Source organism: Phalangium opilio, unplaced genomic scaffold (assembly GCF_054372755.1).
Source record: "Phalangium opilio isolate 3A_F unplaced genomic scaffold, DU_Popi_V2 ptg000105l_1, whole genome shotgun sequence".
Lineage (NCBI taxonomy): Eukaryota > Metazoa > Arthropoda > Arachnida > Opiliones > Phalangiidae > Phalangium > Phalangium opilio.
Genome location: NW_028324207.1, coordinates 1,118,668 through 1,144,308, shown reverse-complemented (window position 1 = coordinate 1,144,308; position 25,641 = coordinate 1,118,668). Strand labels below are relative to the sequence as shown.

General features: G+C 37.0%; 1 protein-coding gene across 2 annotated transcripts in view; it reads left to right on the top strand.

The window, feature by feature from the left end:
• The window catches only part of LOC149625137 (zinc finger MIZ domain-containing protein 1-like), an 84,293-nt gene that overhangs the window by 14,966 nt on the left and 43,686 nt on the right, over positions 1-25,641 (top strand). For both annotated transcript variants that reach the window (XM_089851924.1, XM_089851923.1), the window contains exons 3-5: positions 6,980-7,170; positions 11,277-11,390; positions 11,518-11,623. In XM_089851924.1, coding sequence (XP_089708050.1) covers positions 7,099-7,170; positions 11,277-11,390; positions 11,518-11,623 — 292 coding nt within the window. In that variant the 5' untranslated portion in view covers positions 6,980-7,098. The remainder of the gene's footprint in view (positions 1-6,979; positions 7,171-11,276; positions 11,391-11,517; positions 11,624-25,641) is intronic.

The window sequence follows — 25,641 nt, the reverse complement described above, 5'->3', positions numbered from 1 at the left end:
ACTGGCTTTTTACGAAAACATTCTTACTTATAATTGACCCAATATTATTATTTTTCGAGACTTGGTCCTTTTATTTATTTATTTATTAATTTTAGAGTGAAAATTTCGGTTAATGAAAAGTGTTTTATTTATTGAAACCAGGGATAGATGTAATTTTAAAAGTTGGAATGGAGAACAGAGTAATGTGGGCGCGCGTCATAGTCCCGGACCCCCTTCCACGGGACGGAGGGGTATGAAAAAAGAGGCGGGTCATAGTGACAGAGGTAAAAAGCAATTACGTATTTTTCGCCGTCCCCGTCAGCAACGTCATCAAATCGTAGTCTAACGAGCCAATTAGATTATTTAAACATTTCGTTGTGTCTTGCGTGTTGGAAGGAGGCGCTCTTTACTGGGCTATGAGTCGGACTGAAGTAAATACAAACCGTTCTCCATTCCTACTTCTAAAATTAAATCTATCCCTGGTTTCGTTAATTCGAACTCTAAAGCCTGTTCAGTCCAGAGTAAAATTAAATCTTACGTTCCCGTCGGTCCGATTCGTTGATTTCCCTGTTCAGAATCGAGAGCAGACGGACTTAAAACGAGTCTCGTTTATACTGTGATTTTTGAGCCAATAATTTTGAATACTAAAATAGCCCAATTCAAAATATAATATCTAGAAGTGAGTCCTGCAGTCCCCCTTTCAAAATACAAGGGGGGCTATTTTGCCTCTCCCCAGTCTGAAAATACGCAATTTTCGTCATTCGCGTCGCGCTGACGTGAGTTATCAAGAGCCAATGAGATGCTGGTTGTAATTTAGAGGCGAGATTAACTCCGGACAGGCTACGTTTGGACTGGAGATAAAGATGGAAATGTGGCGAATTTATACCTTCTCCCTAATGAACTAGATATCACTTCTTGCTTGTAATATACCGCCAAGAATCCTAAAACTTCTCATATATCATGTTGCAATTATCTCGCTTTGTGGTAGGTACACTTCTCTCAAAGAGAAGTATTGTATACACTTCTGATAATATTAATTTCAAACTTTTGAAATTCGAATTAAACAAATGAGAAAATACAAAATTAAAGAAAAACATAGAATTCCATAATTTCGCAATTGATATAAATGAAATATTTCTTTAAACGATTTAAAAATCTTTCAATATTAATTTTTATTCATTTTTAACAAATCGAGATTTTCGTATTAGACTCGGGTCATTTATTCTTTGTTGTTGATTTGAAAGCGAAAGACTTTTATTACATCAAAGCTCGAGCAAGAACAGGTGATTTTTCTTAATATTTATTTATCTACGCAACCAATCACGAGTTCAAATCCTTAAAAGAAGAACCAATAATATCGAAGCAGGTGTTTTCGAATAATTTTGACCCATTTTAACCCGTTCTTTTATAATAATACTCCCACTATTCAGGATATATGTGAATGTATTTTTTATTTTTTTATTTTATTATCATTATTTTAAATAGCGGCCAAGGATACTTGCGGGTCACGTGGTAATAATTCTCGCGCTCATTGTTAAAGGTGTAGTTAGTGTATTAAATTATTAAGTTTTTGATCCAAACCAGGGATAGATTTAATTTTAGAAGTAGGAATGAAGAACAGAGTAATCTGGGCGCGCGTCATAGTCCCGGACCCCCTTCCACGGGACGGAGGGGTATGAAAGAAGAGGCGGGTCATAGCGACAGAGGTAAAAAGGAATTACGTATTTTTCGCCGTCCCTGCCATCAACGTCATCAAAACTTAGTTTAAGTGAGCCAATAATATAATTTAAACTTTTCGTTACGTGTTGGAGGGAGGGGCTCTATACTGGGCTATGAGTTGGACTGAAGTAAATACTAACCGTTCTCCATTCCTACTTCTAAAATTAAATCTATCCCTGTCCAAACCTACCAAGATGTATGTAAAGCGAGTCTCGGTCGTGGTTTAGTTCTAAAAAATGCCACTAGATGATCCCATAGTCGAGGGGTGGAGTTAACTGACCCTTTAAGCTTAGCAAAGGCGTTAATGAATTCCGATGGATTCCTGCCTTTGCCAAGGGGTGTGTAGAGCCGACATTTGCTTTATAAGTAAAATCAAAAGTTTATAAGATATGTTACATAAGTATGACACTAGTAATGCTAGAGACTTACAGCTCGAGCTAGTTCAACAACGACAAGCGAGAATTGACTACAATCGGTTAATTTTGCAGGATCTACATCTTCCTATTTGGGCTGTACTAAGCCTTTGACAGCTCTCCAGTCACCAGATGTCGCTTTACCTCGAATCTATGACCTACGTCACTTCATTACAAGCTCCAGTTTGTAACCAGTGACAACATATCTTATGAACTTATGGTAAAATTATCAAAGCCTCGTAATAGTCGAAATTAAACCGTACAATCCCTTTATTTTAAATGCATTGTAATCTTTTTGATCTACTCCGTGTTTTATTTACTCCTGTCAAATTCCAATTTGAAATATAACATGAATAGCTATTATGTAAAAAGAAAAACATCTAAATTCAGTCGTAAAATGCAATAAGGGCGAATTTGAAACTCAATATAAAGATACTAAAGGTTTTAAAATAATTCGGGGATTACTTAGGGTGGGGTTGAATCTCTTGTAAGGTAGACATGTTTTTTAATAGACATCTCCGCGTGGGTCGTTCAACCTGAAGTCGGTTTCTTTTTCTTTATTTTTTTTTTTTTTTTGGATTTCCCGCCATTAGTGCGGAGTTCTCGCGCCAAAATCACTCCTCGTCCATGAGCGCGCGCATTCACCCCCTATCTGCCTCGTGACCTTCCCCCCCTCCTGCCGGGTTTCTCTACAGTATAATCCGTTTCATACAGAGTGTTCTATAGCGTAAAACCTATTTTGTAATTCATCCCAGCTTTCCTCGTAATGAATTCTCGGATTATCGCGTTACTTAGGCCCCTTGTTTCTTTTGGTCTATTTTTCACCTAAAGTTTTTTAGCGTGGGATTTATATAATATTTTTTTCATCCGAAATATTTTTAGGTTCGTTTCCAAAAATTGAGATAGGTTAGTTATTTATTTATTTGAGGTGTTAGTTGTAGTAGTACTTGTAGTTGTTGATGTGTGCCAAAATAAATAGTTCTTATACTATTCCTTTAAAGGGATAATGAAGCTAAATCATACAAACTCTAATTTACATCCGACTTTTGAAGTGTCTATTCATTATAAGTTATATTAATAAAACGTTAAATAATCAAGGATGATTGATTAAGTATGGAGTGGAAATAGGAATAATTTATAAAATATAATGGGAATGAAATTCGACTCCTGCAGTGTTAATTTAAAGTTTAGAGCATCCATGTTTAAAATGAAATCAAGATCCGGCTTATGACAATTCATTTATTGTTATTGAATTAATATTATCCAAGGATGACTGTAGGAAGGTTAATCGCGCATGCGCCATTATTACAGATAAAATAATAATCTATACGAATGTGATACCAGCTGTCTACGTACAACATTTATCATAGCTTTATACAGGGTATTTCAAAAACTTGGACCGTAATATTTTGAGATGATTCTATGGCCAATTAATTCGAAAATGTTCTATACTTCTGGGCCTATGAGAGGCTATGACTGTTTACGAGATATGAACATTGGAGTATTTTACGAATGACCCCTTAAATTTAAGCAGGGATAGATTTAATTTTAGAAGTAGGAATGGAGAACAGAGTGATCAAAGTCGCGGACCCCCTTCCACGGGACGGAGGGGAATGAAAGAAGAGGCGGGTCATAGCGACAGAGGTAAAAAGGAATTACGTATTTTTCGCCGTCCCCGTTAGCAACGTCATCAAAATGTAGTTTAAGTCAGCCAATAAGATAATTTAAACTTTTCGTTACGTGTTGGAGGGAGGGGCTCTATACTGGGCTATGAGTCGGACTGAAGTAATTAATACTAACAGTTCTCCATTCCTAATTCTAAAATTAAATCTATCCCTGATTTAAGTAAGAAACTGAAAGAGAGTGCTAATGTAATTAAGGGGTCATCCGTAAATCACAACTTCTTTAGGGGGTGTCACTTTTGGACCAAAATCGGTCATAGAAGTTACATTTTTGACTCCCCATAGAACAGTCCCACTGTATTTCAGTCCTATAACTACCCTTTATGAAACACCCTGTATTTTACTCTTGATTTTATCTCAGTTATAGTAGGTTTATCTTCAAGGCTAGATTAAAAAAAAAATAAAACTTTTCGTCGCCGACAGGTGAAGGCGGGATATTTACCTAGATACTTAAAAACCTTACGCGGCTAATTCATTGATAACGAACGCCATTTATATTAAGAGCAGACCTCCTTTAATTCGAGGATCGAGGCGGGTCTTGTCCGACCCCTTTTGTCGACTTCTTCAAGTGGCCTCCGTGTAATAAATTAGCGTGTTTTTGTCTGAGATGCTTTTCGGTTTAGTTCCATGCACGCTTGGGTTTATAAATAACCGATTCCTTCCCAAAATCTATAATAAGCTGAAGAAAGATCCGTCCCAATGTATTTCTACATACATACATACTCGAGGAATGTATTTAGCGTATTATAGGAACGTTCAATTGGCCTCTGGTAACGTCAAGTCGCACTATCAGCTTGAAGGAGATAGGGATGGAGCGGTAAATTCCATACCTATAACCAGAAGTGAGATGAGACTAGAAGTACTGAGCTAACCAAATTCTTCACTCGGCGAAAGTGAATATTCTTGATAACACAAGAACGGTTGGCCCTCTAGTAGCGGTTTCTGAATTTTCCCTCCAAAACGTGAGACGCTCGCGGTGGTAGACGACCGAACTAGATTCAAGCACCCGCGTCCGTGTTCGGCCGCTTTAGGATGAGGGGAAGGGGGTAGAAATGTTTTGGAACTCGACCAATTTTTTTCTCAGTAGCGTAGGCGCGTGAGAAGCGGCATAAAATCCTCAAATTTGTTCACTGCCAGGATCTACTACCAATGCTAGAGCCCTTCACTTCTAGTCTCATCTCACTTCTGCTATAACGTAGCCTCTGTCCTACCCCCATCTACGGAACAGCAACGAAGTAGGACCGATGGCAGCCCATAAAGCCTCATACTAAGCGACTAAACAACCAATGTTACGCTTACTTCCCCCTTTTCAGCCCCAAAATAGAGGGGGGTTTATGAAAAATACCGAGTCAAATCCCGGAAAATACTAGCGCCATCTAGACAAAATAAGACGTTTGCTGCTCCCTCTTTAGAACGTTGATTCCCCCATATGTCCCCACTATACTGTTTACTACTATCTACCGCTAGAGGGCGAATTAACAACTATTTTTCAACTTTCTCCCTCTGCCATCGGTCCTTCAGTATTGCTTTGTCCATGTCGGTTTGGTCGTAGGTACGGAAACGTCGAGGATGCCCTCTGTGCCTAAGAAATAGAAGCTAGTTCCAGGGTTGCCACGGGTCAGGGAAAAGTCAGGGAATTTAAAAATGGGCCTTAAAGATCAGAGAAAAGTCAGGGAAATTTTAAAGTTTTATAGCAAAGTCAGGGACTTTGATTTTAGTGGGTAAAATTTCTGAGGATAAGTCTTTATTGAAAGAGTAATGAAAGCTCATTCTCCTCATCTTCTCTTAGCACAGAAAACTCAAGAGCAATCCTTAAAAAATGTCTAGAATTGATTTTGTAAAGTAAATGCTCTCTAAAAATCTATTAGACTGTTATTTATATTTAAAATGTTTCTTATCATTTTGGTGCAACAAATACATTGGAAAACTTAATGTAGAAAGTTTATTTAATTATATGCACTTAAAACGTGATGTAAACATGTACCCTTTCGTCCTAAAAGGTCAGGGAAAATCTCAGAAAAAGGTCATTGAAAACCTGGAAAAATCAGGGAATTTGGTTCTGAAAATTCCGTGGCAACCCTGTAGTTCTCATACAAACACAATGCTTCTACGCGGCAGCACATAACAATCGCCTACCGAAGCAGGTAATCAGTTAGTCACCAGATGGAGCTCATTTAATTCGCAAAATTGATTCCTCCCGCGTATTATGAAGTATAAGTTCATGGCCCTGGCAATTATTACCTTGTTTGGATGTTCTTAAGGTATCCTCACCTCAATACGTTCTTCACATATTCGTCAAGTCAAAATGTGCGTTTATTTTTTAGACCATTTCATACTCCCTTTAAGATTAAGAGGCCAGAAAAGAATATAAAAGATATTGGTGGATTTTTCTTTCGTTTTTTTTTTTCTTTTCTCTAAAGATGGGATGGAGCTTTCCTTTCCCAGAATTCCTCGAAGTAAAGTAGAAAAAGAACGAAATATTTTCTCTCAGACAAAAAAACTCGGCTATAAGAAATAAGAAAAAAAATCAGATGAAACTGCGATTTTTTTTTCTTTTAAAGAAGTCTTGAGATCTAGTTGGTTGTGTTCGCACTAGAAATTTAATACGTAGGTTTCACTAAAGTGGGTTTATGCACTTTTTAGACAGTGTTGCCAGTATTTTGGTGATGCTAGAGGCTGCATAGAAAGGCTAACAGTTCAGTTTGAATCAGTACTTGATTAAGTTGGTTCTCAGAGGGCCTGGCAACAGTGCACTAATTAAAACTGAGGTATAGATAGAAACAATTATATTTGCTAAACCAGGGGGCTCTAGTTACCTACCAAAACAAGTTGTATTATGGTCATACCGTTCTCGTAGCAGACGAATTTTTTTGCTTTAATATCTTCATGCACCCTTTAACCCTTGAAGGAAGGAGTAGGGCACGTGCCCACGTAGCCCCTCCTTCGCTCAGAAAGCCAATCTGTTCTATATATCGATCAGGCGCGCTCTGTAGCTGACTCTTCCCGCCAAGTACTAGCTTCTTCAGTGACGTCATCACGGTATTTCTCTCCTTCCCCCATCCCACCTCCCCCGCGTCCCTTTCTCTGTTTGTCTATTTCTGGGAAACTATGGGTACTTTTCAAGGGAAAGTGACACGATGTTTATATTTTTTTATAATCAATTTGTTTTTATTTTTTGTTTTGTAGGCGTGTTTATTATTCAAATCCGATGATGGTGTGCCATTGGGACTTTGGAAGCGTCATGTGACGGGGAGCCTAAATCGTAGCGCATGCATGTGACATCACGCTAGAGAGAGCGGGCCATCATGGCTGCCATGGCCACAGCCATGGAAAGACATATTCAACAAACTAACGAAAGGCTTCAATGCATCAAAGACGTAAGTGGCGCATTATTTAACCCTTTTCTTGCGCTAGTAGACCTATATACACGCATATTTTATTGGGGTCATTGGGGTAGTATTTTCCTACTGTAATGTAGTGATTTCCCACCTAAACTTGAACCAGATGTGAAAGGTTCAAACAAGTTGATTTTATTCTCTTTATATAATAGAGTAATGTCAGTTCTACGTATGCAAACGTCATAGCCTTCTATCTCTTAGCTCAGTGTCATCCCCCCTACCAGGCGCGTACAGTATCCCCTCTTACAATAGCGCGCCTAGAGGGAGGGATACACCGTCTACTTCCCTCTCTACTGACACTACTCTATAGTAACATAAAAACCTTTGCGAATTTTTCTACAAATTTCAACCCGCTATATAATTGGCCAAAATTTCAGCCAATCATATAAAGGAACGCGAAAACCGTCGTTACATGAACTGTAAAGCAAATGAAATGAACCTGTTTGAATATTTCACGCTCCCTTTAAATAGTCTTCTCCGTAAACAAACTATTAACTTATTTAACTACGATTATTTTATCATAATATTTAAATTAACAGTAGAAAAACAACTACAATATAGTAGAATCCTACATAGTGCCCAGTAGCCCTGAAATAAATAACTAAGGCGCGATGTCCCTGCATAGTCTAGAATTTAGTAGTAAGTTACCTTTAGGCGATATGTTACTCGCTTTCCCCCTGAATGCGAAACCCCCTTTCCTGACCTTTGACCCCTTTGGTTGAGTCGCCAACGAATCAAGGCGTACAGCGTCTCTATCATGTCAAACGACCCCAGGCCTCGAGCCCCCATCTCCTTGGTCACCTAGCAACAAGGTGTCCTTTAACGCCAACCCCAAACTCCCCACAACAATCTCCTCGAGGGGTAGGACAATCCTCAATCATTCCCTGCCACCTTACCGTATCTACGAATCCGATTTATGTAGGGAAACTGTTAAACCCCTCCCACAAACCCCAAGATGGATGACTCGCTTTCTAGAACCCCCTCCTCTTCCCCCTAAATGTTAAATCTAAGTTTGCAGTGTGAACAAAGCTACATAGCCGGGAGTTCATGTGTGTTTGCAAGAGTTGATAAGTTTGGAGTTTTTTGGAATATGGTATGTATTACGGGAATGGGGTGTAGTATAGAACGGAGGTTTTAATTGGAAGCGTACTCCCGGTTTATTTACTCTTGCCTTTTTGGGTTTATTGAAGAGATTTACCGCTCTGATCTTAGGCGGTTTTGGAATTGTCTTTGATGTGCTAGACAAAGTTGAACTTTAGTCTTGAGATGAACTTTTGCTTGGCGGGTCGATATATAGACAGAAGGATAGGGACTTGTTCGCATAGCGTCGGTTGACTACTTGGATAAGGTCGTGTTCATACTGACTGACCTTTTTCCAGAGTTGCGATAGCAGGTCAAAAGAAAACCTAGAGAAGTTAGGGAATTAAAATTGGTTCATAAAAATGCAGGGAATTTTAAGAAGTCCCGAAATTTGATTTTAGTATATAGAACATTTTTGAGTTTAAGATGTCAGGGAAAACTTGGAACTCTTAGGGAATTAGGATCTTTCATTTGACCTAAAGTTATCAGGGAAAACTCACAGGAAATAATAAGGGAAACTCCTGATAAAAATTTTAATCCGAAAGTTTGGTCTTAACTCTGATTAAAGTACTTCGATTTAAAGTTAGTTTGATTTTAACAGTAATATCAGGGATAGATTTAATTTTAGAAATAGGAATGGAAAACGGAGTAATGTGGGCGCGTGTCAAAGTCCCGGACCCCCTTCCACGGGACGGAGGGGTATGAAAGAAGAAGCGGGTCATAGCGACAGAGGTAAAAAGGAATTACGTATTTTTCGCCGTCCCCGTCAGCAACGTCATCAAAACGTAGTTTAAGTGAGCCTATAAGATAATTTAAACTTTTCATTACGTGTTGGAGGGAGGGGCTCTATGCTGGGCCATTAATCGGACTGAAGTAAATACTACCCGTTCTCCATTCCTACTTCTAAAATTAAATCTATCCCTGGTAATATATATTTCACAAAACAAAGACCATTATATCCAAGGCTTTTCAATAATAATGCTAGTGCGATCAAGACTTAAACTCTCCGGAACTGATTCCGTGATTAGCGGCGAGTGTACTGCTTTGGTCATTCATCGCCAAAGAGCGTCGGGGGGGGGGGGCAGGGGCTCGAGAGTAAGGGGGAGGGAAGAGACTAAAATGTATCTCTGGTCGTTTTCGTTTTCGAGTATTAAGGTTTTGCAAAACAATAGAATACTCTTCCCCCTTTCAAGGAGGCAAATAACACCCCCTCTTACCCTGGCCCCTGCGGGAGGGGGATGCACCTCTCGTGGGTGGAATGACGCCAAAGTTACCAGGAGGGTCGGATACTTGCATTTTGAATTTTTGGATATATTTTCCTATTTTTCGTTATATGTGAACGGGAACGCTGCCCACCCAGATTTTCCCCATCTGCCCACCCTCTATCTCTCTAGAGAAAGTGTTTGTCTCTGAAGCCTAAATTCCGGACGGGGGGTCGGTAAGAAATGGAACCTCTTCTGCCCCCCCCACCTCCCCTTATCTTATAGATAATCCCCTCTTGCTTTCCTGCGGTTCGGTTTTGATGACGCTACTGTACTGCATTTTCGTCTCACCCTGTATATGCATTGAATTTAAAGTCAGGCGCGGTTTTTTTGTTTTGTTTTTGGAAGATACAAATGGAGGGAAGAGAGGGATTTTTTAAAGGGATAGTGGTATCAAGTAGAAGTTTTAAAATTCAGGTTTTATGATATTAGAGTTGATAAGAATAAATAACAAATATTAAGTGCTAATAAAAATTAAGAAGTATTAAAAATTAATCATTTATAGTAAATAATAAATACTCGACTATAAAAATGAATAAATTGTGGTATATAATAAATACTCGATTATAAAAATTAATAAATTATGGTAAATAATCAATTAAATTAATTACAAATAATCAATTACAAAATTATTTATAAATAATCAATTACAAAATTATTTATAAATAATCAATTACAAAATTATTTATAAATAATCAATTACAAAATTATTTATAAATAATCAATTACAAAATTATTTATAAATAATCAATTACAAAATTATTTATAAATAATCAATTACAAAATTATTTATAAATAATCAATTACAAAATTATTTATAAATAATCAATTACAAAATTATTTATAAATAATCAATTACAAAATTATTTATAAATAATAAATAAACAATTACAAAATTATTCAATTCAATTCAATTCAAATACTTTTATTAACTCTATAATACAACATGCTTATTGCACTTTTCATAGTATTACAGAGTGTGGTCTTTTATATTAAAGGTAAACTATATAATTTATTTTATATACAATAAAATGAAATAATAAAAATAGATAATAAAATATTTAAAAAAAAGGTGGTAAATGACACAGAGAAAATAAAATAAAAAATAAAAACAAAACAAAAAAAACCTGAAGTGGGATTAAATCTGTTGATGTTAAGTAAACATTAGTTTGGATGTAAGTACTATTTAGATTTATAAATAATAAATAAACAATTATAAAAATTAATTATATATAATAAATAAACAATTATAAAAATTAATTATAAATAATAAATAAACAATTATAAAAACTAATTATAAATAATAAATAAACAATTATAAAAATTAATTATAAATAATAAATAAACAATTATAAAAATTAATTATAAATAATAAATAATCGATTATAAAAATTAATTATAAGTAATAAATTTTTTTAATTATAAAATAATAAATAGTTAGATTATTAAAATTAATGAAAAATAATGAATAATAAATAAAAAATTATAATAAATAGAAATTTATAATAAATAGAAATTTATAATAAATAAAAATTTATAATAAATGGAAATTTATAATAAATAAAAATTTATAATAAATAGAAATTTATAATAAATAAAAATTTATAATAAATAGAAATTTATAATAAATAAAAATTTATAATAAATAGAAATTTATAATAAATAATATTAAGTATTAAATGAAATGAAATAAATTTTATTAGGAATAAATAAAATTAATAAAATTCGTGTTTTAATTTTCAGGCTTTGAATTCGCCAATGGGATTTCAGAGTGCCGCTCGTGAGTTATTGGATTGGTGTGGTGATTCACGCGCTTTTCAGAAAGTCTTTGAACAGTCTCTCATTGGATGCTTAACGGTAAGATAATATATAATATTCCACAACATCAAAGTACTCCTTTATATTCTTACCACTCTCCATTAAATGTTCATAAAATTAATTTAAAAAAAAAATAATCATAATTTTGTTTTTCTATTCCTTATAGGTGGTTAGTCGAGTTGCGGCTCAACAAGGTTTCGACCTCGAATTAGGCTATCGTTTACTGGCAGTCTGCGCAGCACAACGGGACAAATTCACCTCAAAGTCAGCCGGTGAGTTTTTATCATTGAGTTCAGAACATATATCTTTCTAGAGTTCTATTTGGATATCGGGTTTTGGGGCTCGCGCGACCATCGTTTTTGAAATTATGGGACGGACGGATAACTTTATCATTAGGTGGTGGCGCCATCTATTTCACTTAAAAACACATATTTGTTACTATGGCGTCTGCTATAATTTCTTAATATAGATAGGAAATGTTTAGAAACTGCTATGATAATGGAAGTAAATTGCTAGATTCGAGCAAAAACAGAGAAGGAACTGCATTAACCGATAGTATATGTATTTTCGAGCTTTCGTGATAGTCAACTTGACAAAAATTATCACTGCAAATGTCTTTTTTTGGAGTCCATTCAATTCCATTAATGGCCTGACACCATTGTTTTGGTAATTCCGAATTTTTTGTAGGGAATCTTAATGGTACAGTTCAAAAAGGGTCGAACTCAACTATCTAAATATTTATTAATTTTCTATACGTATACTATATATACTTTTGTCACAAAACATTTTTATTTCTACCAGTGTTGACACACTTTTCTACTGAGCATTTTCGACCCATTTTAAAATTTAATACATTTTCACATTATGTGTTACTTTAATAACTAATAACATATAATTTCCAAGTAAAAACACGCAGAGACCTGCACGGGCCGAGTTTTTCAGGCCCGACCCAAGCCCGGCCCGGTTTTAGAATTTTGAATAAGCCCGAAACCCGGCCCGAGTCCGAGTACATAATTGGTTTTTCGGCCCGGTCCGGCCCGGCCCGTTACATGCATTAACCAAGCCCGGCCCGGCCCGGCCCGGCCCGGCCCGACACATTGAATGAATTGAACAGGCCCGGCCCGGCCCGGCCCGTTACACGTAGTTCAGTTGTAATTTTTATATTTTTTTACATAAAATCAATGATTTGAATTCATATTTGCTTTAGCGCAGGGCTCCCACCATGTCCCTAAAATACCTAAAACCCCCTACTTTTTTTTGAGGTCCCTAAACCACCATAGAATTGTGATTTGGTCCCTAAATCACCATATTCCTAGTTTAATGTGCCATCAGCTTATAATTTTCAACCCAAAGTCCAATTTACACATTTAAATTTCTTATTTTGTTGAAAAACGAAAAAAGACTGATTGTTAAGTGTGATAGAATTGTGATAGATAAAACGTGGTAATGTAATAAACAAAAACTAAGTCAGTTTTATGATAAAATATTTTTACAAATATCTGACTATGTCATTTTGTGAAAATATAAGTTCAAATAAAGATCCCATTTTGGTTCCTATTTGGTCCCTACTTTAAAAATTCGGTGCCTATTTCACCCTATTTCTAGCCTAAAAAATCCCCTATTTCCCTACTTTTTTTTTAGATTTTGGTGGGAGCCCTGTTAGCGTCGTGTATTATTCATTTCTTTTGATAATTGTTCGTCACATTTGTTCTTAGAAGCTTATACTCATTTAAATAATCTTTCATTTGAACTTTGGATTAAATGAGAATCAAGTTCGGCCCGGCCCGTTAACTTCCAAAATTTTAAAAGCCCGACCCGGCCCGGCCCGTTAATTTCCAAAATTTTGAAAGCCCGACCCGGCCCGGCCCGATACAATTTTCAAAAGTGGAAAGCCCGGCTCGGCCCGACCCAATCGGGCCGGGCCTCGGGCCGGACCGGGCTTGAGCCCGGCCCGTGCAGGACTCTGAAAACACGCATTTAATAAGAAATTGATCAATATTCCATTTACTAAATATCAAATTTTATTTATTAGGCTCCACTTACTGTTTTTCAATTACCTAACTTTCATATTTCGCGCTTTACTTCTTCCTAAGCCTAATTTTCAAACTCGAGCTGCGGCGATTTTGCGGTGCGCTTTCCCGCAAAGCAAAATCGTAATGAAATTCGAGGAATCCGAGTACGCGAGGAGGAAATTCAACAAAAACTCTAGAAATACATATATTAGAACTCAATGGTTTTTATACCTACTCCTTGGTTTATGCACTCATGGTTAAAAACGTAGTATCTAGTGTGAACTCGGCTAATCTCCCGTCGTCTCGCGTTGTTTTTTTCGCGCTGTGTTTTTCCGAAAAGCGACGTTATGACGTCACTATTAGGTTGTGGTTGTCATGGCAACTGAGACAGTTTTCATATGTATATTTTTGGGGGTTGACCACTATGTCCGGTGATGGCATTTAAACGTAATTGTTCTTTGACCTAAATACAAAATAAATAAGGCTAAATTGGAAGATTATTCTAATGAATTTAAAGGTACCGGCATTTAAAGTGAGCGTGAAGTGTTTCAACAAGTTGATTTTATTATCTTTATAAATATCAATAATTATTTATCTCAATATTGTTTATAAAATACGATTTTCAAAGTTGCGATATAAGACTGGACTGGACGTTTAAGAAATTTTGCTGTAGAATGCGACCGGCATTTTCATTGGTCAGAGTTTCAGCCAACCAGAGAAGAGATCGCGAAAAATTTCAAAGTACTTTGCCAAGGCCTAAGCGGAATCAGCTTAAAACCATTTCCATCGTTTTTTGACTGGTTGAAACTTTATTTAAAAGTTGATTCCACGTGTTCGTCTGAACCCTAAGTAGACGACATTTGGTAATATAACTAACTTACGCCATCTATACATTCCAAAGCCAACACTCAAATAAAATCAATTTTTTTGAACTATTCACGCTCCCTTTAAAAGTAATTCCTTTAAAGAGTTGATTCCCATGTTTATCTAGACCATATGCAGACGACGCTTAGTTACGCAACTAACTTGATTATTGCGACTAAAATGGTTTTGTTCATATGATAAAGATATAATGTCAGTATGTCACGCGAATGACTTTCTCTGTGTTTACTGCAAACTGATTTTAATATTTAACTATACTATGGGGAAAGTAAATTGCATTAAGCACGGTTTTCATGGGACTAAACTATGGTTAAAATGTTTCCTTTGGAAATATCCAACGTACAAATGAATGTCGTCTGCTCTACAATGAATGAACAATATATTATACTATGGGGAAAGTAAATTGCATTAAGCACGGTTTTCATGGCACTGAACTATGGTTAAAATGTTTCCTATGGAAATATCCAATGTACAAATGAATGTCGTCTGCTCTACAATGAATGAACAATGCACTATACTATGGGGAAAATAAATTGCATTAAGCTCGGTTTTCATGGAACTGAACAATGGAGTAAATGTTTCCTTTGGAAATATCCAACGTACAAATGAATGTCGTCTGCTCTACAATGAATGAACAATACACTATACTATGAGGAAAATAAATTGCATTAAGCACGGTTTTCATGGAACTGAACTATATGGTGAAAATGTTTCCTTTGGAAATATCCAACGTACAAATGAATGTCGTCTGCTCTACATTGAATGAACAATACACTATTCTAGTTTTGTATAGGCGTTGCATCATTCATGACGTCATATAATCCAGGTCTATGATTGGCCGCCGAAAGTAAGAACTCGTTTCTAGTCTCACAATAGGATACATTTCTTTGTGGCAGGCCGAAACGTTTCCCTCCATTTCTTCCCCGTGAAAACCAGCCTTAATTATTCGGTCCCGTGAAAACCGTGCTTAAAAATGCTCCTTTGGGAACTCTATAGGAAAGTTTGCTATTAAGTTTCAAAGTCATTTGTAATATGATTCAATGTTGGTATGACAAGTTGTTAGGCGCGCTGCACGAAACGCGGTTGACCTGCTTAAGTATTTAACAGCGCCGCTAAGTGTTCTTTTGCACGTAAATTCTAATTCTTTCAGTCGTGACGTCATTACCGTAGTCTTGTTTATGCGCTGGAACGTTAAACAACCAAATATTTGCTTTAATATTTTTAAAGCTTTTGAGTTGAAAATTGGAGAGCATTTCGTCAAAGGAAATTTCAAAGGAATAATAGAGGAAGATAGAAATTTGAGTTTTAAATAAAAACTTAAGCAAGTTTGATTAAATTTCAGAAAATTAAGTTTCAAAAGAAATTTAAGGATGTTTGAAGTTTTCGATGTTAAACTTAGGGAAATTTGATATGTCAATTGAAAACTCAACTGAATAGAGCAAAATTTCCGTGAAAAACTTAAACAAGTAAATTTTAAGGAAATTTTCAATGGAAAACCAAAGAAATCTGAAATAAGACCAAGAAAAAAACCTACAGTTCTTCAATAATATTCATTTACAAGATCGTTGCAACAAATTTTCATCTATATCCACACATAATATAGATCCATCCAACGGGGAACCGTTAACAATATTCGAAAGATGACGTCACGTTGCATTGTTATCATTATGTTTTTAGCGGGCGCGTGGCCACTGTCATTGATGGTGGGAGTCCTCCAATAGGGGGAGGCAGGAGCATTTCGCCGGCTTCCATCTAAAAAAGGCGCGAGATTCCCTGCAATACACGTTTTTTTCCCATACTTAAAAAAAAATGCAACTGGTTCCCGGGTCGCCTCGACTCTGAGAGAGTCCATTGACGGTTACTTTTATTCTATGCCATGCTAAAAGCTTTGAGGAAATACGACAGAAGTTGTACGATAGCGGGTTTGGTGATTCATACATTATATTCGCCACGTGCCACTCGTCCCAGCATGCATAGCGCCTCCGTTTTCTCTCTCTCTCACTCTGTACCGTAGCAGACGCCACTGGTTTATAGACCCCCTTAATTTCCACCAAACCAAGGGGGCGCGCCTCGCGGGGGTGAAAGGACATCTGCTCCGTAACTGTCGCCAGATCTCTCCCTGTTGCCCCGAAAAGGTTTTCAACAATGTATGGTCACTATGATGTTTTGCGGACATTTTGAATTTGGGGCCTCTGTCAGGATATGATGGTCATTGGGAGGTCTATGATCATGTCATGATGTGGTAGTTTTTTTGGTGATCAAAGTCGTCTCAGTATTAAGAAATTATACTGGCGAAAACGATACCTATTTTGCAATACATAGTTTACACGCAAGGAGGATCCATACCATTTGCACAAGGAGACCAGGCAACTTAGAGCGTAAAATAGCAGACGATTTTACGTTCTAAGTCGCCTGGTCTCCTTGTGTTAATGGTAGGAATCCTCCATGCCTGTAGACTATGTATTGGTCAATTATTCGAGCCCAGACTGTTATAACTCATAGGACTTAGAACCAGAGTTTAAAAAGAATCGTGTAAATAAGAATATGTTAATCCTGTGGAGAGGAAGTTTATCAACATTTTGCTTAATTACTCTAGCCATGATTGTTGATATCCAGAGTGTTAGGTATCTTTTTAAAGGAGAGAAATAGCCCTGGCTATTACATACTCAAAGGACTTCCATGTGTCTCTAATAAAACCCGAGTTAAAAGGTGTTGGGTAAATAATCCCGTGTTAATCCTATGGAGAAAACGTTTATGAACATTTTGCTTAATTACTCGTGACCTGATTGTTGAAATGCAAAGTATTAGGTATCATTTGAAAGAAGGTAAATAGGGCTATTACATACTCAAAGGACTTCCATGTGTCTCTAATAAAACCCGAGTTAAAAGGTGTTGGGTAAATAATCCCGTGTTAATCCTATGGAGAGGACGTTTATGAACATTTTGCTTAATTACTCTAGCCCTGATTGTTGATATCCAGAGTATTAAGTATCATTTGAAAGAAGATACATAGGGCTATTACATACTCAAAGGACTTCCATGTGTCTCTAATAAAACCCGAGGTGTTGGGTAAATAATCCCGTGTTAATCCTATGGAGAAAACGTTTATGAACATTTTGCTTAATTACTCGGGACATGATTGTTGATATCCAAAGTATTAGGTATCATTTGAAAGAGGAGAAATAGGGCTATAACATACTCAAAGGAATTTCCCGTATCTCTTATAGAAAAGGAGTTCTGTCATTTCAAATTCCCCATAAATTTGTTTATGGGTGTATATAAGAATGAAGTTGGTCTGGTCAAATTCGTTTGTTTTTGTGTCACTCTGCCCGTAGAGACAGCTAGCTATAAGACAGTGTCACTCGATAGGCCTTTCCTTTTTCGCAGTAGGTGGGCGCATGGGGTTTCGCCCCCAGCAGGGGGTGGTAGGGGGGGTTGCAGTGGTGGGTGTGCGTGATCCTTTGGGCAGGCGCCCTTAATTACTAGAAGACGGTACAGAAGTTGAAAACACTCTCTCAGCACCGAGTCTCTAGTTCTAGTTTATACCTTTTGCTCTAAGCCTCGCTCGCTCGCTCGCCAAGTTCCTTCAATCCATACCCTTTTTTTCGGGTGGAGATTCACTCTTTGCGACATTTATACCAAAGTTCCATGGAAACTATTGAAATTGTCCTTAACGCTTTTGAGGTCAGGGATTCGAATCTAGGCCGTATAGAGTGCTGTCAGTTGTGACGTCAGATCCAAGGTTAAACGTCACGAGTCTGCCTTTAGCAATGGGCGGCCATGACAATTACCGTTTTTTCTTTATGGAAAACAGCATGGGTGACGTCACACCGGCGCTTCTGACAGCACTCTATACCACGATTGGCTATAGAGCTATCTCAGTACCTAGATGAAACGTCACGGGCTTAGCTTTAGCCGTGGGCTGCCATGTTTGGTACCGCTTTGGTTCTATGGGTAAATAGCATGGGTGACGTCACACTAAGGCTTCTGAGATAGCTCTGTAGACCTTTTCAATGCAAGGAGGTTGATATATAGAAAGCTTTCAGTTGGAGGAGGAGATGAGTCTCGTGACATAATTTAGGCTACCATATTGATGGGTTTAAAGCAGGAATGAAGTTGAGACCACCTAATATGGCTACCAGAACAGAGGTAAAACTTGGGAGGGTGTGAAGTACTACTACCCCATCTGAAGGGTTCTCTCTATTTCCGTCTCTGTGCACTCTCATGATACAAAGAGACTACAGAGCAGGCGTCAATAAGCGAGATGGAAGGCAAAGTTTTACCCCGTGTTACATCGAAATGGTCTATTGAAGAAAAGAAGAATAACTTTTAACACTTTCCCTTCCTGAATGCCTCAACAACACGAATGAACAAACCGAATAGACCCAACCGGCAAATCTTTTGAATTTTTATAACGGCTCAGATCTCGAGCTCGGGTTTTGAGGTGAGAAAGGGATAACCAGATTGGCTTGATTTTGCCATGCGCAGAACCCGTTTTACCCCAAGAATCATACTCTAAACCAATCAGAAAAATAAGAGATTTATTTTCGTCGCTCAACGACAGATGGTACTACAGTAAACTTTGTTAGTCACGTGATCCTATCTCTTAGATAGAGACTAGACCAAGCCAACTTGTTTATTTGTTGGTTAGGTCTATTGGCTAAATATTGTCGTCTTAAATTTGAGCGATCGCTGATTGGTCACAAGCTTAAAAAGAGGTGAAGACTAGGAGGAGGGTTGGGTGTAGGTCGTAAACACCATAAGGGTAATGCGCTAAAAATAAAGGCTTTGGCCTACTAACTTCGTCATTGTACCTAGCTCACTTTCTAAATAATTATTTCTATTTGCCTAACCTTCGATGCTATCAAAGTTTGACCCAAAACTTATTTCAGAAAAGTTAAGTTTGACTTTAGTTTTTGGTAGCCTTAACCAACTTGTTGATACGGTCTCGTGTTTTTAACAGTAAGGTTTACTAGAGAGTGTGGCAACTATAGAACAATACCAACCTTAGATTGAGTAGAAATCAACGCGAATCTTGTAGAAAATTTCCCAAATTTCAAGATTGTATCCTAAAATAAAAGCTATACTATTTTTCCGCTGCCCTCGATGCATTTTTTTTTTCTTCTTCTTCTTTATCCTACGCGAGTCTCGAGCCTTTTTCCCGCTTTTTCTAAAACTGAAACTAGATATCAAGATTACCTTACTCTAAAAGGAAAGACTTTGTAAGGGTGTGTTAAGGTTTAATAACGCTGACAGGTGACGTTGTAACCTCTCCTCTTCTGGGGTTGAATCGATAAATGGCTTCTAAGCTGTTTGCCAGGGTTTTGTCCGACCCCTCTAGTATAGGATAGATTCTGAGCATTCCAGTGGGTGTTATATATGTGAAGGGGGCTGTATAAATAGTATGCTGGGGCGCATGGGTGGGCGGGAGACAAAATCACCAGGTCTAAAACGTTCTTAGAGCAAATGCGCTTTAACTGCGATTCTCTTGGTAACAGCTAGGATTGCCACAGGTCACGGAAACATTCAGCGAGAGTTTGGGAGTTTAAAAACGGGCCCAAAAAAGGTCAGGAAATGTTAGGGACGTCAGGGAATTTAATTTTAAATGTCAGGGAAACGTCAGGGACTTGTAAGAATTTGAACAAAGTCAGGGAATTTGATTTTAAAGGCCGTGGAAAAATCAGGGAATTTTAAGAATTTCAATAAGGTGATTGAATTTGGTTTTAAAGGCCGTGGAAAAGTCAGGGACTTTTAATTAAAAGAATTTCAATATGGCTAGGGAATTTGATTTTAAATGTCAGGGACTTCAAAGAATTTGAATAAGGTCAGGGAATTTTATGTTAAAGGCCGTGGAAAAGTCAGGGACTTTTAAGAATTTCAACAAGGTGATTGAATTTGGTTTGAAAGGCCATTAAAAAATCAGGGACTTTTAATTAAAAGAATTTCAATATGGCTAGGGAATTTGATTTTAAATATCAGGGACTTCAAAGAATTTGAACAAAGTCATGGAATATGATTTTAAAGATCAGGGAAAGACATATTTTTTTTTTTAAGAATTTTAACAAAGTCATGGAAATTTGATTTTTTAGTTTGGAAATTTCTTGATTGGGTTTTATTCAAATTGCAATGCACGTTAAAGAGTGTTAGAGCAACGTTGCACTTTACAATAAATATATTTTAAAACGTTATTATTTGTCGAAATTAAGAGTCGCTTTTGTTTATTACACAATAATATTCTTTACAAATATCCTCTTAACAAATGGCTTTTAGCCTAAAAATAATTTGTGAAAATCAAATTTAAAAATTAGGGAATTTAAAACCTACCTTTAAAAATCAACTAGGTAGCAATTTAATGATCTGAAAGTAAATTTACTTCAACTATAGTCCATAAGCACTTGGAGAACTGGTAGATTGATCCATGGAACTATTTTCATGTTGGAGTTACGTCGTATTACCTTTGCCGCGATAGGAAATAGTACAGGCGGGAAAAGGGGGGGGGGCTGAGAAGGGATTGCCTTTCCTGTGGAGTATGGACTACTGGGTTTTTCCTTTCCTTTGGGGTCTGGCCCCATTTCCCCCTTAAACCCCTCACCCATCCAACCCTCTCGCGAAAACTCACCAGGCACAACCCACATCGAAACGTGACGTATATAACACATATGTATACGTGTTCGTCTTGTACCAAATAATAGAGGCGTGTTAAGGGAAGATGAAGAAAACGGCAAGAAGGTGCGATAGAAATCCACCCCGCTGGAATATCGTACTCATTGATATGGAAAAGTTATATACGAGTAAGAAAAAAGCTTATCTGCCAGCTATCTTCCTTACTTCCATGAAACCTGGAGTAGATTTTTTTATTTTGCGCCTTTTTCTTCCTTTCCTTTCCTTCATAAGTAAATGATAACACCTAATAAGTTCAACGTACAACAACCCTCCAAGTTTTGATCTTTTTCTCACTACTATCGTCTTTCTAAAATCAACAATCGGAGCTCAGTTGGATGAGTTGTACCAGAAGTGAGATGAGACTAGAAGTGAAGGGCTCTAGGATTGATAGTAGATCCTGGCACTAGTGAACAAGTTTGAGGATTTTATGCCGCTTCCATCGCGCCTACACTACTGAGAAAAAAATTGGTCGAGTTCCAAAAACATTTCCTACCCCCTTCCCCTCAACCTAAAGCCGCGGAACACGGACGCGGGTGCTTGAATCTAGTTCGGCCGTCTACCACCGCGAGCGTCTCACGTTTTGGAGGGAAAATTCAGAAACCGCTACTAGAGGGCCAACCGTTCTTGTGTTATCAAGAATATTCACTTTCGCCGAGTGAAGAATTTGGTTAGCTCAGTACTTTTGTTCTCATCTCACTTCTGGTTGTACGTCACAGCCTCCTAAATCTTACCACGGTTCTAGCCGCCATAATGGTGGGTTTCAACTTTCCTTTTGGCATTGAACCTACGAACCTACCTTATATTTTAATTTGCTTCAATGAGATTAAATAATAGATTTTAGATTTCTGCTGCTAAATGTGATTCGGTTTGCCAATGTACTGCGAGTATTCATGCGCGAGTCTTTTATAAAGTCTGTAAATATATTTTTTTTTCATAGATGGAGAGAAAGACCAGGGTATAGAGAAATAATGATAGTCAGTTAGGGTTTTTGGCGCCATCTAGCGATATGTTATAACAAACTTATTTCCAAGCTCGTAATTAAATACCAAACCAACATTCCAACAACATACTCACAAACCCAAATGAGCTACTATAGTGCCACACCACACACACTAAGAAATAAATTATCCGTACAACCATTGCTTTTCGTCCTTAGTGCGAACAGGACCCTGTATTTTCTTGATACCATTCTTGGAGAAAGGAGCTATAGCTGTTTTCCTCAGAAAAGCCGAACATCCCTGGTATACCCTTTTCCTCCCACCCTCAGGAAAAAATAGTACGGAGATGAGGAGAAGGGGAAGGGGGCGGAATGAGTTGAAGAAATACCAAGAGTATGTGTTTTCTCCTGTAGTCTTCTTGGATGGGGCTCAAGCCCCCCTGCCCGGCCAAAGGAGGGTGGGCAGGTAGAATTGATGAGGCGCCAGCTAGGGGAGCGCAAATCGAGAAATGCACATTGTGTTCTATGATTTGGAGCCAATGGAAGGAAAGGCAGGGGTCAGGGTTCTTACCGACATGGAAAGTATCAGGGTAAAAGCGTGATTGTTTCTGAAAGAAAAATTGTTTCTGCAAATCAGGAAAAAAGCGTAATAATTTCTGCAAGTCAGGAAAAAAGCGTAATAATTTCTGCAAATTAGGAAAAAGAGTAATAATTTCTGCAAATCAGGAAAAAGAGTAATAATTTCTGCAAATTAGGAAAAAAGCTTAAAAATTTCTGCAAATCAGGAAAGATGAAGCGTAATAATTTCTGCAAATCAGGAAAGATGAAGCGTAATAATTTCTGCAAATCAGGAAAAAAGGCGTAATTGTTTTCGAAAATCGGAGGAAAAGTATGATTCTTTCAGGAAATATATACAGTTGTTGATGAAAATCAGAAAAAATGGCAGTTCTTCTTGAAATTCAGGAAAAAAGGGATAATTCTTTCTGAAAATCAGGAAAATTTATTATTAGTAAAATTTCTAATGCGGAAATGTGTTATAATTTAGCACGAGACCTAACCGAATTAGGGTTTCAGGAAAATGGATGTTCGTGCTTTTAAATGTATGCATTTCTTCCGCGTTTGATAGCCGTTGAGATAGTCCATGATTACAAAGACTCGACTTTATTTTTGGAAATGTCGTAGGAACCCTGAATGGAAGAGGGTAATCAATGATTGTTCATGATTCTAGTACGCCTCCTTTGTTCCGTATTGGGTTTATTTTGGTTAGCGGAGCCCTCCTGAAGGCAGCTATAGGCAAAGACATTCAATAACAACATGCACTTTTTTCGCCTCGCTTCTGCTTGGGCGAAAAGAAGGAAAGTTAACGGGGGAAAACCGAGAGGTTTGACACATTCTCTTTAAACTAGAAGTCGGTGCGGTTTCGCTCCTCGCCACGTGGTAGGGTAAATCAGGGGAATTTGAAAGTGGACTTGATAAGCTATGGGAAATTTGAAAATTGGCTTAAAAAATTATGGAGTTTCAAAATGACTTAATAAGTTATGGAGTTTCAAAATGACTTAATAAGTTATGGAATTTCAAAGTTGATTTGTCTAAGTCATGAGATTTGAGAAGTAAATCAACACTTCGAAGAATTTGAAATTTGGAGAAATGGAAAATTGAGCAATAAATTAAGGAAATTTATCAGTAAGTTTGAAAGTTCGACTATAAGTTAAGGAAAAACGTCAGGAAATTTGAAAATTCGTCTCTACATTAAGGATAAACTTCAGGAAATTTGAAAATTCGATTATAAACAAAGGAAAAAGTGTCATAAAATTTGAATAATCGCCTATAAATTAAGGAAAATTGTCAGGGAATTTGAAAATTCGCCTATAAATTAAGGAAAAACGTCAGGGAATTTTAAAAATCGCCTATAAATTAGGGAAATATATCAGAAAATTTGAAAATTCGCCTATAAATTAAGGAAAAATGTCATCAAGGTTGAAAATTCGCCTATAAATTATGGAAGAGCGTTAGGAAATTCTAACACTAACCAAAACAATAAGGAAAAACGTCGGAAAATTCGAACACTGAGCAAAACGAGAAGGAAATACATAAGGAAATTTGAAACTTGGCACAAAATACTAAGTCAAGCGAGTTAAAACTGTGGAATAATGGTTGTGTTAGAATGCCTATTTAAGAACCATAATATTTTTGACCAGTGGTCAAATAATTTTAGCTTTACCAGGCTAGAGAAAACCTTAAAAGAATTTGAAAAGTTTTAGACTGCAATCCTGAAAAATTGATAACTTTACATGTGTAAGTGAGCATTTTTCGAGCCTGTCTGACCCCTCGAAAGAGTAGAACCCCTTTGAGTGTAGCTTCCTTATCCATTTTCCCTCTCTCTCACACACACTCACTTCCACCGACCCCGTAGCCCCTTAAGTTGAATGACTATTGGCTGGAATCCCAGATTCTCCAGGAGATGCCACGCCCTCTTCGAACCCCCCCCCCTCCCCTTCCAATCCTCCTATATATCTCATTTATTCTATCCCTGGAGTAGAGAGGTTCAAACGGCGCATCTCTCAACGTTTTAGAGAGGTTAAGCATTAAGTATCTAATTATGCATGGTCAGAGAACACGTGGGAAAGTCAGGAAATTTTAAATACGTCATTAAAGTCATGGAATTTTAAGAATTTTAAAACCAAGTCATGGAATTTTAAGAATTTTAAAACCAAGTCATGGAATTTGATTTTCATTGAGAAAATTTCATGATTTTTTGTCAAAATTAAGAATGATTTGTTTAAAACACAATAATGTTCAATCTTAACATTGATTAACAATTATTTCTGTTTGACCTAAAAAATAATTCGGGAAAATCAAATTTAAAATTTAATGATCTGCAAATTATTTGTAAATTTCAAATTGTGTACGGGCGGGTGTCAACAGGTTAGGAGTTCAGTTCAATTTAAGTCAGTTATAAGCACCTCTGTTTTTTTATTTATTTGTAACTTTTTGTAACTATTGAAACCTTCTAAATGTTTTTAGATATTCGGGCGCGTTTTACGCTGTCTATTATGAACTTTAACCTCTAGTCATATACGCGTCTTCTCAACTGACCTGTCAATTGTTGAGAAAGCTATAAAATCAACCAACAGGCCTAAAGGGAAAGGGTTAAAGCCCCAAAACAGGGGGGGGACGAGATCCTAGAGACAGTCTCGATCGTCTCCACCCTATCTGGTTTCTGATTGGTCAGAGGATTTAGCCTAGGAGAAAAATCAAAAAGGCTTAGCTGATCTGTCTTCATTTAAGACTTGATTTATAACGGCTGACCCTAAGAACTGTACGGGATTAGGATGGTAAAGGGTTTGCTTTTAGTGTAAAGTAACACGGTGTAATAAGCTATTGTACGAGGTTGCTTGACTCTAAGTTTTATAAGGGATTACTTAAAGGAAAGGGTTCGGTTTTAGTGTCAAGTAATATCGCGTACATCCCTAGATAATCTAAATATTGTACCCTTGTTGCTTGTCTGTTAATATATTGGGGAAAACTGAGGTCAGGTAGTATTGGCTTTACTGTCAAGCGATAGGCTATGTATTTATAGGTGTAGTGGCAGCTCGTGGTATTTTAGTATAAAGGCTAATACAGTCAAAGGTAAGGAGCTGTCATAACTCTATTAAAGATTGAAAATCTTTATTTCTTTACGACGTTCACTTTGAAATAATTAATAGGTTTAAAGGACCGGCTCTCAATAGATAATTACCTTTAATCCCAGTTTATTTTAATTAACCGATTTAATGTGAAATATAAATGAACACAA